This window comes from Piliocolobus tephrosceles, chromosome 12, assembly GCF_002776525.5.
Source record: "Piliocolobus tephrosceles isolate RC106 chromosome 12, ASM277652v3, whole genome shotgun sequence".
In the NCBI taxonomy this organism is placed as follows: Eukaryota; Metazoa; Chordata; class Mammalia; order Primates; family Cercopithecidae; genus Piliocolobus; species Piliocolobus tephrosceles.
Window position 1 is genome coordinate 86,882,310 of NC_045445.1, and position 14,043 is coordinate 86,896,352.

At 35.4% G+C, this 14,043-nt stretch overlaps 1 protein-coding gene across 13 annotated transcripts in view; it reads right to left on the reverse strand.

Annotated features, from left to right (window-relative positions):
* The window catches only part of HEPH (hephaestin), a 100,558-nt gene that overhangs the window by 48,277 nt on the left and 38,238 nt on the right, over positions 1-14,043 (reverse strand). For all 13 annotated transcript variants that reach the window (XM_023198427.2, XM_023198430.2, XM_031936637.1 and 10 more), the window contains one exon: positions 13,821-13,952. In XM_023198427.2, coding sequence (XP_023054195.1) covers positions 13,821-13,952 — 132 coding nt within the window. The remainder of the gene's footprint in view (positions 1-13,820; positions 13,953-14,043) is intronic.

The following is a 14,043-nucleotide window of genomic DNA, read 5'->3' on the forward strand; positions in this document are numbered from 1 at the left end:
AAAAAAAAAAAAAAAAAAAAAAAAAAAAAAGAAAAAAAAAGAAAAGAAAAAAATAGCCAAGTGTGGTGGCATGTGCCTGTAATCCCACCTATTCACAAGGCTGAGGCATGAGAATTGCTTGAACCCAGGAGGTGGAGGTTGCAGCGAGCTGAGATCATGCAACTTCAGTCCAGCCTGGGCGACAGAGCAAAACTCCTTCTGAAACAAACAAACAAAAAAAAGATTCAACATTACTGATCATTAGAGAAATACAAATCAAAACCACATGAGATAACATCTCATACTCGTACAGCTATTCCTAAAATGTCAATAAATAAATAAATAAATAACAGATGGTGGCAAGATTGCAGATAAAAGGGAATGCTTATACACTGTTGGTGGGAGTGTAAATTAATTCAACTGTAGTGGAAAACAGTAGGGCGATTCCTCACAGACCTAAAAACAGAACTACCATTTAAGTCAGCAACCCCATTACTGGGTATATACCCAAATAATATGAATTGTTCTATCATAAAGACACATGCATGCATGTGGTCTTTGCAGCACTATTTGCAATAGCAAAGACACAGAGTCAACTGAAATGCCCATCAATAGTAGACTGGATTTTTTAAAAAAGCATTATAAGTACACTGTAGAATGTTATGCAGCCATAAAAATAATGAGATCATGTCCTTGGCAGAAACATGGATGGAGTTGAGGCCATTATCCTTAGCAAACTAATGCAGGAAGAGAAAACCAAATACTACATGTTCTCACTTACAAGTAGGAGCTAAATGATGATAACACATGGACACATATCGGGGAACAACAGACACTGGAGCCTACTTGAGGGTTAGCAGTGGGAAAAGGGAAAGGATCAGAAAAAATAACTATTGGGTACTAGGCTTAGTACCTCAGTGAGATAATAGTCTGTGCAACAAATGCCCATGACACAAGTTTACCTATATAACAAACTTGAATATGTACCCCTGAACTTAAAATAAAAAATTAAACTAACTAAATAAAAATAAAAACATGTTTTGACAGCCTTGGTCTAGAATCATGACTGACCAGTGAATTCTGAAAATCAAGACTTTGGTTAAGTACATAAATTTGATGGATGCCTTGATTTCCATATTATGCTTTTTAGAAATGTATATATTCAATTTAATTTTAATATATTGTATGGTCATTAATAATGTTCCCTTGAGAAAGACAAAAATCTAATACTAGATGCACAGATTAGCCATTGTTAAAGAAGATTTTCTTCACTGAGTTACTTAAATTTTTGTTTTTATATTGATGGTTTTAATGTTTAATGTCGGCAGTGAAGTAGTTAAAAGTTTAACATTGGGCAAAAGAAAATATTCTGTCCAAACAGATTGCTCAGTAAGCCCAGTGCTCATAAATCCACTGTAGGAAAGCTCCTCACAAATAGCTGGCAATTAAGGCAGACACAAAGAGCAACCCTATCAGCCAAAGCACTACAAAGCCTCCTCACAGACCCAGAACTGTTATTATTACCAGACGTGAACAAAGCATCTAATTTGACATCTGCTCTCTGGGGTCTCAAAACAGGCTTGAGGTTTGGTAATACAGTTATGGATGCCTTTCAGGAGGCTGGTGAAGCATGCCTGGTGGGATTTTTCCACATGCTTACCTGTGTACCATCCTTCCTCAATAATTAGTTCATCATACACATACATATCCAGTTGGCCAATTGGTTATGAAGAGAAGCAGTTTGTATGATATTTTGTAATTAATTGTGTAAACGATGTTAATTTTAATGTGTGACATATTTGTAAAAAATTGTTTATAAGATGCTGCATTTTTACTTAAGTAAGACCATTTTTTGCTTAGATCATAATCATGCTTCTGTAGGTTAATGATTTGTTGGCTGGCTCTTAAGGTACTATAATTGATATACTTGTATACAGGGTCCTTATAAAATACAACTTATAACTAAATCCAGATATTTAATAATTGGGCCCATTAAGTCCAATCACACATCACTATGACAGAGCAAAAGCTTTTCCAAGGGTATAATTTTTCTATGTAATAATTTATGTTATCCCATAAAAAGTAAATCTGGCATCTGGTTTACTGATAGAATATATCATATGCATTTATCATAACTATTTTATGTATTTTGGTGCTATTTATGTATTTTTTATGTATTTTAAAATTAAATATTGTACATTGATACACAGGAGAGCTTATCATTAAGGTGGGTATACAGGTAGTTTTCTCCTGACTAAACTGTAATTGTTTTCATAAAAATAAGATGTTATGCCACATTATAACTTGCATATGTCCCCATTGCACCATATATTAACCAACCTTATAACTGACAATACTAATACTACACTAGGATTTAATATGGACATTATATTAAAATATAAAATTGCTCATGCCAGCGTTCTGAAGCAGACACTGCAGATTTTCAATAGTGGTATGGTTGATGTCATAACTAGGTTGGATTTTTATTCTCTATTAAGAGAAAACTAAATATAGGAGAAGCTGTATGTCTTTTACAGTATTATTGTAACAACCCTTAGAGTAAATTTTCTTTGGAGAGTAGGATGAAAGGGACATATTCCAAGCTTATCAAAGCTTATCAGAATCTATGCCATCTAATACGATTTAGAGATTAAGATATGTCTGGTATAAACATCTTGGAAAAGGTACCTTATAGAGGTAGTCTTCAAAATGTTTTATTTTTCTTTCAATAGGTTTTTGCGGAACAGGTCATATTTTGTTACATGAATGAGTTCTTTAGTGGTGATTTCTGATACTTTTGTGCACCCATCACCTGAGCAGTGTACATTGTATTCAATGTGTAGTCTTTTATCCCTCACTTACCTCCCACCCTTTCCGCTGAATCCCCAAAGTTCATTGTATCATTCTCATGTATTTGCATCCTCATAGCTCAGCTCTCGTTTATGAGTGAGAATATATGATGTTTGGTTTTCCATTCCTGAGTTACTTCATTTAGAATAACGGTCTCCAATTCCATCCAGGTTGCTGCGAATGCCACTATTTCATTTCTTTTTCTGGCTGAGTAGTATTCCATGGTGCATCTATATCTATATCTATATCTATCTCACATTTTCTTTTTCCACTCTTTGACTGATGGGCATTTAGGCTGGTTCCATATTTTTGCAATTACAAATTGTGCTGCTATAAAAATGCATGTGCAAGTATCTTTTTTGTATAATGACTTCTTTTCACTGGGTAGTTATGCAGGAGTGGAAATGCTGGATCAAAGGGTAGTTCTACTTTTAATTCTTTAAGGAATCTCCATACTCCATGTTTTCCATAGAGGTTGTGCTAGTCTACATTTCCAGCAACAGTTTAAAAGTGTGCCCTTTTCACCATATCCACGTCAACACCCATTGCTTTTTTGATTTTTTTGACTATGGCCATTCTTGCAGAAGTAATGTGATATCACACTGTGGTTTTGATTTGATTTTCCCTGATCATTAGTGGTGTTGAGCATTTTTTTCATGTTTTTGGCCATTTGTATATCTTCTTGAGAATTGTTTATTCATGTCCTTGGTCCACCTTTTCATGGGATTGTTTTCTTTTTCTTGCTGATTTGTTTGACTTCCTTGTAGATTCCAGATATTAGTATTTTGTCAGATATATAGATTATGAAGATTTTTCTCCCACTCTCTGGGATGTCTGTTTATTCTACTAATTATTTCTTTTGCTGTGCAGAAACCTTAGTTTATTTAAGTCCCATCTATTTATCTTTGATTTTGTTACATTTCCTTTTGGGTTCTTGGTCATAAAGTCTTGGCATAAGCCAATGTCTAGAAGGATTTTTCCAATGTTATCTTCTAGAATTTTTACGGTTTCAGGTCTTAGATTTAAGACTTTGATCCATCTTGGGTTGATTTTTGTATAAGGTGAGTGATATGGTTTGGCTGTGTTCCACAAAAATCTCATCTTGAATTGTAGCTCCATAATTCATGTTGTGGGAGAAACCCAGTGGGAGATCATTGAATCATGGGCATGGTTTCCTCCATACTGTCTCGTGGTAGTTACTAAGTGTCACAAGAACTGATGGTTTTATAAGAGGAAACCCCTTTTGCTTGATTTTCATTCTCTTCTCTTTTCTGCTGCCATGTGGGACGTGACTTTCACCTTCCACCATGATTGTGAGATCTCCCCAGTGGCATGGAACTGTGAGTCCATTAAAACTCTTTCTTTTGTAAATTGCCCAGTCTCAGGTATGTATTTATCAGCAGCATGAAAATGGACCAATACAGTGAAAGGTGAGGATTCAGTTTCATTTTTTTTTACATTCAATGCAATTTCCATCAAAATACCAACATCATTCTTCACAAAACTAGAAAAAAAAAAATCCTAAAATTCATGTGGAACCAACAAAGATCCCACATAGCCAAAGCAAGGTGAAGCAAAAAGAAGAAATCTGGAGGCATCACATTACCCAACTTTAAACTATACTATAAGACCATAGTCACCAAAAGAGCATGGTACTAGTATTAAAAAAAGGCACATAGACCAATGGAACAGAACAACCCAGAAATAAAGCCAAATATTTACAGCCAACTAATCTTCAATAAAGCAAACAAAACCGTAAAGTGTAGAAAGAATACCCTATTCAACAGAAGGTGCTGGGTACTAGTATGACAAGTGGTACCGATTTGTGTACATTAATTTTGTACTCTGAAACTCTGCTAAATTCATTTACCAGTTGTAGGAGCTTTCCAGATGTGTCTTTAGGGTTTTGTAGGTATACAATCATGTCATCAGCAAACAGTGAGTTTGACTTCCTCTTTACCGATTTGGATGCCCTTGATTTCTTTCCCTTGTGTGATTTCCAGTAATTTGTTGAATAGAAGTGGTGAAAGTGGGCATCCTTGTCTTGTATCAGTTCTCAGGGGGAATGTTTCCAACTTTTCCCCATTCAATATAATGTTGGTTGTGGGTTTGTCATAGATATCTCGACATATCTTAAGGTATGGCTTGTGAAACCTTAAGGTATGCGCCTTCTATGCCAGTTTTAATGAGGGATGCTAGATTTTGTCAAATGCTTTTTCTGCATCTATTGAAATGGCCATGTAATTTTTGTTTTTAATTCTGTTTATGTGATGTATCACATTTATTGACTTTCAGGTGTTAAAACATCCCTGCATCCCTTGTATGAAACCCATTTGATCATGGTGGATTATTGTTGATATGCTGTTGGATTCAGTTCACCAGTATTTCGTTGAGGATTTTTGCATCTATATTCATCAGGGATATTGGTCTGTAGTTTTCTTTTTTTGTTGTGTCCTCTCCTGGTTTTGGTATTAAGGTGATACTGGCTTCATAAAATGATTTGAGGAGGATTCCATCTTTCTCTATATTTTGAAATAGTGTCAATAGGATGGGAACCAAATCTTCTTTGAATGTCATATAGAATTCAGCTGCGTACCCTGGGCTTTTTGTTGTTGTTGACAACTTTTATTGCCATTTCAATCTCATTGCTTGTTTTTGGTCTGTACAGGTTTCTATTTCTTTCTGCTTTAAACTCGGATTGTTGTATATTTCCAGGAATTTATCCATCTCCTCTAGGTTTTCTAGTTTGTGCATGTAAAGGTGTTCATAGTAGCTTTGCGTGATATTTTGTATTTCTGTGGTATCGGTAGTAATATCTCCTGTTTCTTTTCTAGTTGAACTTATTTGTTTCTTATTTTCTTGGTTAATCTCCATTATGGTCTATCAATTTTGTCTTTTCAAAAGAACCAGCTTTTTATTTCATTTATCTTTTGTATTATTTTTGTTTTGGTTTTATTTAGTTCTGCTCTGATCTTGGTTATTTCCTTTCTTATGCTGAGTTTGGGCTTGATTTGTTCTTGTTTCTCCAGTTCCTTGAGGCTTAACTATAGATTGTCTATATATGCTTTTTCAGAATTCTTGATGTAGGCATTTAAACGTATAAACTTTCCCCTTAGTAAGGGAGGAGATCACCCATCATATTGTCTTATGCCCAATTTCTGCCTCCAAAGAAACAAGAAGAAGTGAAAACTAAAAGGCAGAAATGAAATCCACAAGCAGACAGCCTGGCACCACACCCTGGGCCTGGTAGTTAAAGATTGACCCAACCTAATCGGTTATGTTATCTATAGATTACAGACATTGTATAGAAAAGCACTGTGAAAATCCCTGTCCTATTCTGTTCCATTCTAATTACTGGTGCACACAGTCCTCAGTCACATACTCCTTGTTTGCACAATCAATCATGACCCTCTCACATGGACCCCCTTAAAGTTGTGAGCCCTTAAAAGGGACAGGAATTGCTCATTCAGGGAGCTCAGTCATTGGAGACATGAGTCTTGCCGAAGCTCCTGGGTAAATAAAGCCCTTCCTTCTTTAACTCAGTGTCTGAAGGGTTTTGTCTGTGGCTTGTCCTGCTACATTTGCACCACTATTGCTGCATCCCAGAGGTTTCGATAGGTTGTGGCACTATTACTGCTCATGTCAAAAGGTTTTTAAATTTCTATCTTGATGTCACTGTTGACCCAATGATCATTCAGGAGCAGATTATTTAATATCTAGGTATTTGAGTGGCTCTGAGGGTTCCTTTTGGAGTTGATTTCCCATTTTATTCCACTGTGGTCTGAGAGAATACTTTATATAATTTCAGTTTCGTTAAATTTGTTGAGACTTGTTTTGTGTATCTTGAACTTTGTCTGTCATATAGTGTATCTTGGAGACCATTCCATGTGCTGATGAATAGAATGCATATTCTGCAGTTGCTGGTAAAATGTTCTGTAAATATCTGTTAAGTCCAATTGTTCTAGGAATAGTTTAAGTCCGTTCTTTGTTGACTTTCTGTCTTAATGACCTATCTAGTGCTGTCAGTGGAATATTAAAGTCCCCCACTATTATTGTGTTGCTGTCTACCTCATTTCTTAGGTCTTGTTTTATAAATTTGGGAGCTCCAGTGTTAGGTGCATATATATTTAAGATGGTTATATTTTCCTGTTGAATTAGTCCTCTTATTATTATATGATATCTGTTCCTCTTTGTCTTTTTTAACTGCTGTGGCTTTAAAGTTTGTTTTGTCTGATATAAGAATAGCTACTCCTGCTCACTTTTGGTGTCCTTTTGCATGGAATATCTTTCTCCACCCTTTTACCTTAAGTTTATGTGAGTCATTATGTATTAGGTGAGTCTCTTGAAGACAGTAGATACTTGGTTGGTGAATTCTTATCTATTCTGCTATTCTGTATCTTTTAAGTGGAACATTTAGGCCATTTACATTAAATGTTAGTAGTGAGATGTGAGGTATTGTTCTATTCATTATGCTGTTTGTTGCCTGAATACCTTGGCTTTTTTTTATTGTTGCTGTTTTTTAGGTCCTGTGGGATTCATGCTTTAAGGAGATTCTAATTTGGTATAGTTTGAGAACTGGTTCCAAGTTTTAGGTTTCCTTTTAGCAGTTCTTTTAGTGCTGGCTTGGTAGTGGCAAATTCTTTCCAGCATTTGTTTTTCTGAAAAAAAAAAAAAAAAAAAAAAAAAAAAACTGTATCTTTCCTTCATTTACGAAGCTTAGTTTTGCTGGTCAAAAAATTCTTGTCTGATAATTGTTTAGTTTGAGGAGACTGATGATAGGACACCAAACCCTTCTAGTTTTTAGGGTTTCTGCTGAGAAATCTTCTTTTAATCTAATAGGTTTACTTTATAGGTTACCTGGTGCTTTTGCCTCCCAACTCTTAAAATTCTTTCTTTACTTTTGACTTTAGATAACCTGATAGATATGTACCTAGGGAATGATCTGTTTGAGAGGAATTTCCCAAGTGTTCTTTGAGCTTCCTGTTTTGGGATGTCTAGATCACTAGAAAGGCCAGGGAAATGTTCCTCTATTATTCCCTTAAATATGTTTTCCAAACTTTTAGGTTTCTCTTCTTCCTCCTGAACACCAATTATTCTTAGGTTTGGTCGTTTAACATAATCCCAAACTTTTTTGAGGCTTTTTTAAAAATATCTTTTCTTTGTCTTTGTTGGATTGAGTTAATTTGAAAGCCTTGTCTTTGAACTCTGAAGCTCTTTCTTCTACTTCTTCAATTCTATTATGGTGACTTTTCAGTGTATTTTGTCATTCTGTAACTATGTCCTTATGCTATCTATTTCACTGGAGATTTTTTCATTTATATCCTGTATCATGTTTTTAATTTATTTAAGTTGATATTTCTCTTTCTCTGGTGCCTCCTTGATTAGCTTAATAATCTACCTTCTGAATTTTTTTTCTGGCAATTCAGAGATTTTTATCTTGGTTTGAATCCATTGCTGGTAAGGTAGTGTGATCTTTGGGGATTGTTAAAGAATTCGTTTTGTCATATTACCAGAATTGGTGTTCTGGTTCCTTCTTACTCAGGTAGACTATGTCAGAGGGAAGATCTGGGACTCAGCGACTGCTGTTCAAACTATTTTGTCCCACAGGGTGCTTCCTCGATGTGGTGCTCTCTCCTTTCCCCTAGGGACAAGGAACGCACCATATCCTGAGAGGTGAACTGCAGTGATTGTTATTTCTCTTCTGGATTCAGCCACCCAGCAGAGCTACTGGGCTCCAGGCTGGCAATGGGGAGTGACCGCAAAGAGTCTTGTGATACAATCCATCTTCATGTCTCTCAGCCATGGATATCAGCACTTGCTCCATTGGAGGTAGCAGGGGAGTGAAGTGGACTATGTGAGGGTCCTTGGTTGTATTTTTATTAAGTGCATTGGTTTTGTGTTGTTTGGACTCCAATCAGGAGGTGGTGCTTTCAAGAACACATCAGCTGCAGGTGTATAGGGAGGATACATGGTTCTCGTAGGGTTGCCTTTGGATACGTGTTCAGCTTTATCAGGTGGTACGGAGGGCCATAGAGCTCCCTAGGGATTATGTTCATTGTCTTTAGCTAACAGGAGTGCAGAATTAGGCATGCCTGAACTCAGACTCTCTTTGGGCAGGGCTTGCTGTGGCTGCTTTGGGGGATGCGAGTGTGTTTCCCAGGCCAATGGAGTTATGTTCCTAGGGGGATTATGGCTGCCTCTGCTACATTACACAGAACACCAGGGAAGTGAAAGAAAGATGGCAGCCCACAGCCGAAAAGGCCAGTCTCAATAGCATCGTGCCTCCCCAACAGCACTGAGTTTACTTCCAGGCTACAAGCCTCCCAACTGAGAAAGCAAGACAACTTACAGTCCCTCATCTGTCCCATGGAGCTTGCAGTGGCAATGCACCTCCTTCAAAGGGTCTGTGGATTCTCTCAGTGGTATGTTTCTACGGTAGTTCCTGGAGCAAAAGTTGATAATATGGATCTCCACATGCTGCTCTGTCCATCCCAGTGGGAGCTGCAAGTTAGTCTACTTCCTATCCACCTTTTTCTCCTCCACCACCAAAATGGTTTCAAAATTATTCTTCTATTGAAGGTTTTAGATCAGTTATCTTGATTAAAAATTTAAATAAATTTTTGTTCACTTAGAAATTTAAATAAATTTCCAGAGAAATCATAGCAAACAGAGAGAAACTTTGCATGCATTCCCTTGAGATTGGGAGAAAGTTGAAGATGACTACTACCATCACTAGTATTGGTGATCCTGGCAAAAATATATGGAAATGGAAAGAATAAGAGATAGGAGAATAAAACTCTCAATATTTCTGGAATCAACAAAGTAGTAAAACTAACAAGGGAGTTCAGGAAGGCTACCAGATACAGGTTCAACTTACACAAATGAATAGCATTTCTCTACATTATAAATAATCTATTAGAAATATAATTTAAAAGTAGTATGAAAAACTAAGAAGCATTAATGGATTAACTTAACCAAGCATATGTACAACCTTTATGACGACATTTTTACAACACTATAAAGTCATAGAAGACCATCTGAATAAATGGAAATCCATTCTAACAAATAATGCAAAGATGCAAATTCTCTCCTAATTAATCTATAAATTTAATATAATGTCAATCAAAATTTTAGCTGTATCTGAGAAACTTGAAACTTAATCTAAAATCTATATGGAAAAATAACACACACCTAAGTAAATCCTGAATAAAAGAGGTATGTTCTTCAAATAGTAAGACAACTTTCAAGTCTATGATAATAAAAATAATATGATATTGTTGCAATAACTGAATAGACAAATATAATAGATTGGAGACTGATTAATGTATTTAAAGAAACTAAACATGACATAATGATGGCAAAGCAACTCAAAAGGGGGATCGTCGAATGGTTTAGAAGATGGTATTAATAACATTTTCTTTCTATATAAAGAAAAATTAAAAATGGATTTCTAGCTAATAGCATATAAAAATGCAAACTCTGGTCTGATTACAGATTTGAATGTGAAAAAAGAAACTTATAAATTTAACAGAAGATAATGCAGCAGAATGTCTTTGTGTCCAAGGATTGGGAAGAACTTGATAAACAAAATTTCAAAAGCACAAACTATGAGGCCAAAATTCCATCGATTTGATCACATCACATCAAGGATTTCTATTCAACAAAGGATATCACACACAAAGTTAACAAATTGGGAAAAGATATCTGCCATGTTTAAAGCATAGAAGGGATTAATGACTAAAATATAGCAACCACCGAAAATAAAAAAGACAATATCTAGAAACACCAATTCACCAGCTAATTTCTTAACCATCAAAATAAATCCAGAATTAGAAAACTACTCACCCTTTCCACTTTATCGGGCTGGTCCAAGCTGCCATCATCTCTTACCTGAATTAATCCAGCCACCTTTGCCACTACTTACTGTATAACTCACTCCTTGAGTGATCTCATCCATATTATGACTTTAAATATCATCTACATGCTGATGACTCTCAAATTTCATTAAATTAAGGTAGCTATATCTGCAGCACAGACCCTCTACTAACTCACATATCCAACTTACCCAGTTGCAGGCATAGGTCAACTTACCATATGGAAAGGGGCAGTGAAATAGGGAGTGCTGAGATAAAAGAAACAGTAATCCTGCCCACTGGTAAGACATTTCCAGTGAACATTTTAGGTTCTGACTAATCAAATTAACATCTTTCTTGTCTGAAGCTGATGAAGGTAGAAGGTAGATGTGTGCAGTTAGTAATAGACTAGCATTATCTGTATTCCCATTGCTAGTGACAAAGGCAGAAGCATGGGTCTGTTTCACGAAAGTTTGTTTTGTCCTATTGATTTTTATTTACAGTATCATGTCACTTTAATTATTGTATCTTCATCTTCATAATATGCTATACTATTGGGTTATGCTAGTATGATTTCATTAGTATTTTTTTAAGTGTTTTGGCTCTTCTTGCTCAGGTATTCTTTATTTTTCCAAATGAACTTTGCATACAATAATTTCATTGCAGTACAAAAATATATCCAGTTGTAGTTATACAAAATAATAAAATACCTAGGAATAATAAAAATACCTAGTAAAAATGTTAACCAAAGAGATGAAAGATCTCTACAATGAAAACTACAAACACTGATGAAACAAATTGAAGAGGATACAAACAAATGAAAAAATATCAAAAGAATTAATATCATTAAAATGACCATATTGTCCAAAGCAATCTGCAGATTCAATGCAATTCCTCTAAAAATATCAATGTCATACTTCATGAAACTTTTCAAAAATTTGAACATTTATATGACACTAAAAAAGAGCCCAAATAGCCAAAGCAGTCCTAAGCCATAAACAAATAAACAAATAAACCATTGGAGGCATTACATTACCTGACTTCTAAATATATTAAAAGGCTATGGTAACCAAAACAGCATGGTATAAATGTAGACACATAGACCAATGAAACAGAATAGAAAATCCAAAAAATATTGCCACATATTTACAGTCAACTGATCTTTGACAAAACTGACAAAAAGTTACATTGGAGAAAGAACATCCTCTTTAGTAAACAGTGATGAGAAAATTGGATAGCCACATGCAGATGAATAAAACTGGACCTCTATCTCTCACCATATACAAAATTATCTTACAATGGATTAAAGACTAAAATGTAAGATGTGAAACTATAAAAATACTAGAAGAAAACTGGAGAGAAACTCTCCTGAACATTGGTTGAGGCAAAGAATTGATGACCTCAAAAGTACAGTTCATAAAAGCAAAAATAGGCAAATGGGATTATATTTAACTAAATATTGCACAGCAAAGGAAATAACAGAGTGAAAAGACAACCTGTTGAATGGGAGAAAACAATTACAAAGTATTCATTTGTCAGGGGACTAATACTAGAATACCAAGAAACTCAAGCAAGTTAAAAGGAAAAAAAACACATTAAAAAGTGGGTAAAGGACATGAATAGACATTTCTCAAAATAAGACATACAAATGGTCAACAGGTATATGAAAACATGCTCAGCATTACTAATTATCAGGGAAATGCACATTAAAACCACAATGACAGATCATCTTATCCTAGTCAGAATGGCTATTACTAAAAAGACAAAAAATAATAATAATAACAGATGCTGGCAAGGATGCAGCAAAAAGGGAACTCTTACACACTATTGGTGGAAATGTAAACTAGTGGAGGCACTATAAAACATAGTACAAAAACTTCTAAAAAAACTAAAAAATTACTATTCGATCCAGCAATGTCACTTCTAGATATTTACCCAAATGAAATCAATATATCAAAGGAATACCTGCATTTATATATTTCTTGTAGCACTATTCACAATAGCAAATATATGAAATCAACCTGTGTTTATCAAGGGATGAATGGATAAAGAAAATGTGGTATACATACACAATGGAACACTATTCAGCCATAAAAAAGAATAATCATCTGCAGCAACATGGATGGAAATGGAGGTCATTATCTTAAGTAAAATAAATCAGACACAAAAAGACAAATATTGCATTTTCTCACTTATATGTAATAGCTAAAACCTTTGATCATATGGAAATAAAGAGTGGAAAGGTATATAATGGAGCCTGGGAAGGGTAATGAGTGTTAAAGAAAGGGAAAGATGAAGAAAACTGATTTAAAGGGTAAAAATATACAGTAAAATGGAATGAATTCAATGTTTGATAGCAGATTAAGATTACTATACTTAACAAAAATATATTATACTCAGATGATGGACACTGGACATATCCTGACTTGATCATTATACGTAATATACATGTAACAAAATTTCTCACATACTCCTTACATTTGTACAAATAAAATAAAATATCCAACTGTGATTGGATATAATTAGAATTACTTTAAACCTATATATTATTTAAGACAGATTACCTCCTCTTAAATAGTAGTATGTTCCAAAGTTTCATTCTCAGCTAATATCATTGTCACTTTACACACTATCTCACTGGGTGATTACATACATATCATGATTTCAACTATCATCCATTATAATTACTTACAACTGCTAAACTTCCATGTCTATCCCAGGTGTCTCTTCCAAGTTACAGATCCATATCTCAAACTGATGATAATCTCCTATCAGTATAGCTGTCTCATTTCCACCTGGAGTGTGGTGGCATGATCTTGGCTCACTGCAGCCTCCACCTCCTGGGTTCAAGAGATTCTCCTGACTAAACCTCCTGAGTAGCTGAGACTGCAGGTGCACGCCACTGCACCCAGCTAATTTTTGTATTTTTGGTAGAGATGAGGGTTCACCATGTTGACCAGGCTAGTCTTGAACTCCTGACCTCAAGTGATCCACCCGCCTCAGCCCGTCAAAATGCTGGGATTACAGGAATAAGCTAAGACTCCAGTCTGAAGTACATAATTTTTAAAGGAACAATCCAGAAGCCTAAAGCAGAGGTGATGCATGTCCCTTGTTCTTTCACTAAGTGTCCCCACTCACCAGGCTCAGCAGCCGGTGGCCAGCCGGTAGTAGATTCTAGCACTCCATGAGCATGAACAGAGTAGGGGCGGCTGGCATTATTCTTGAATACCACAGTCAGGATATCACCAACTTCTCCTTTGATAAGTGGACCTAATGTAAACAAAAATAAGTAAATAAATAAAGTTTCATTAATGAAGGAGTAGGACAGGGAACATTAAAGAAAGTGACATACATGGGCACT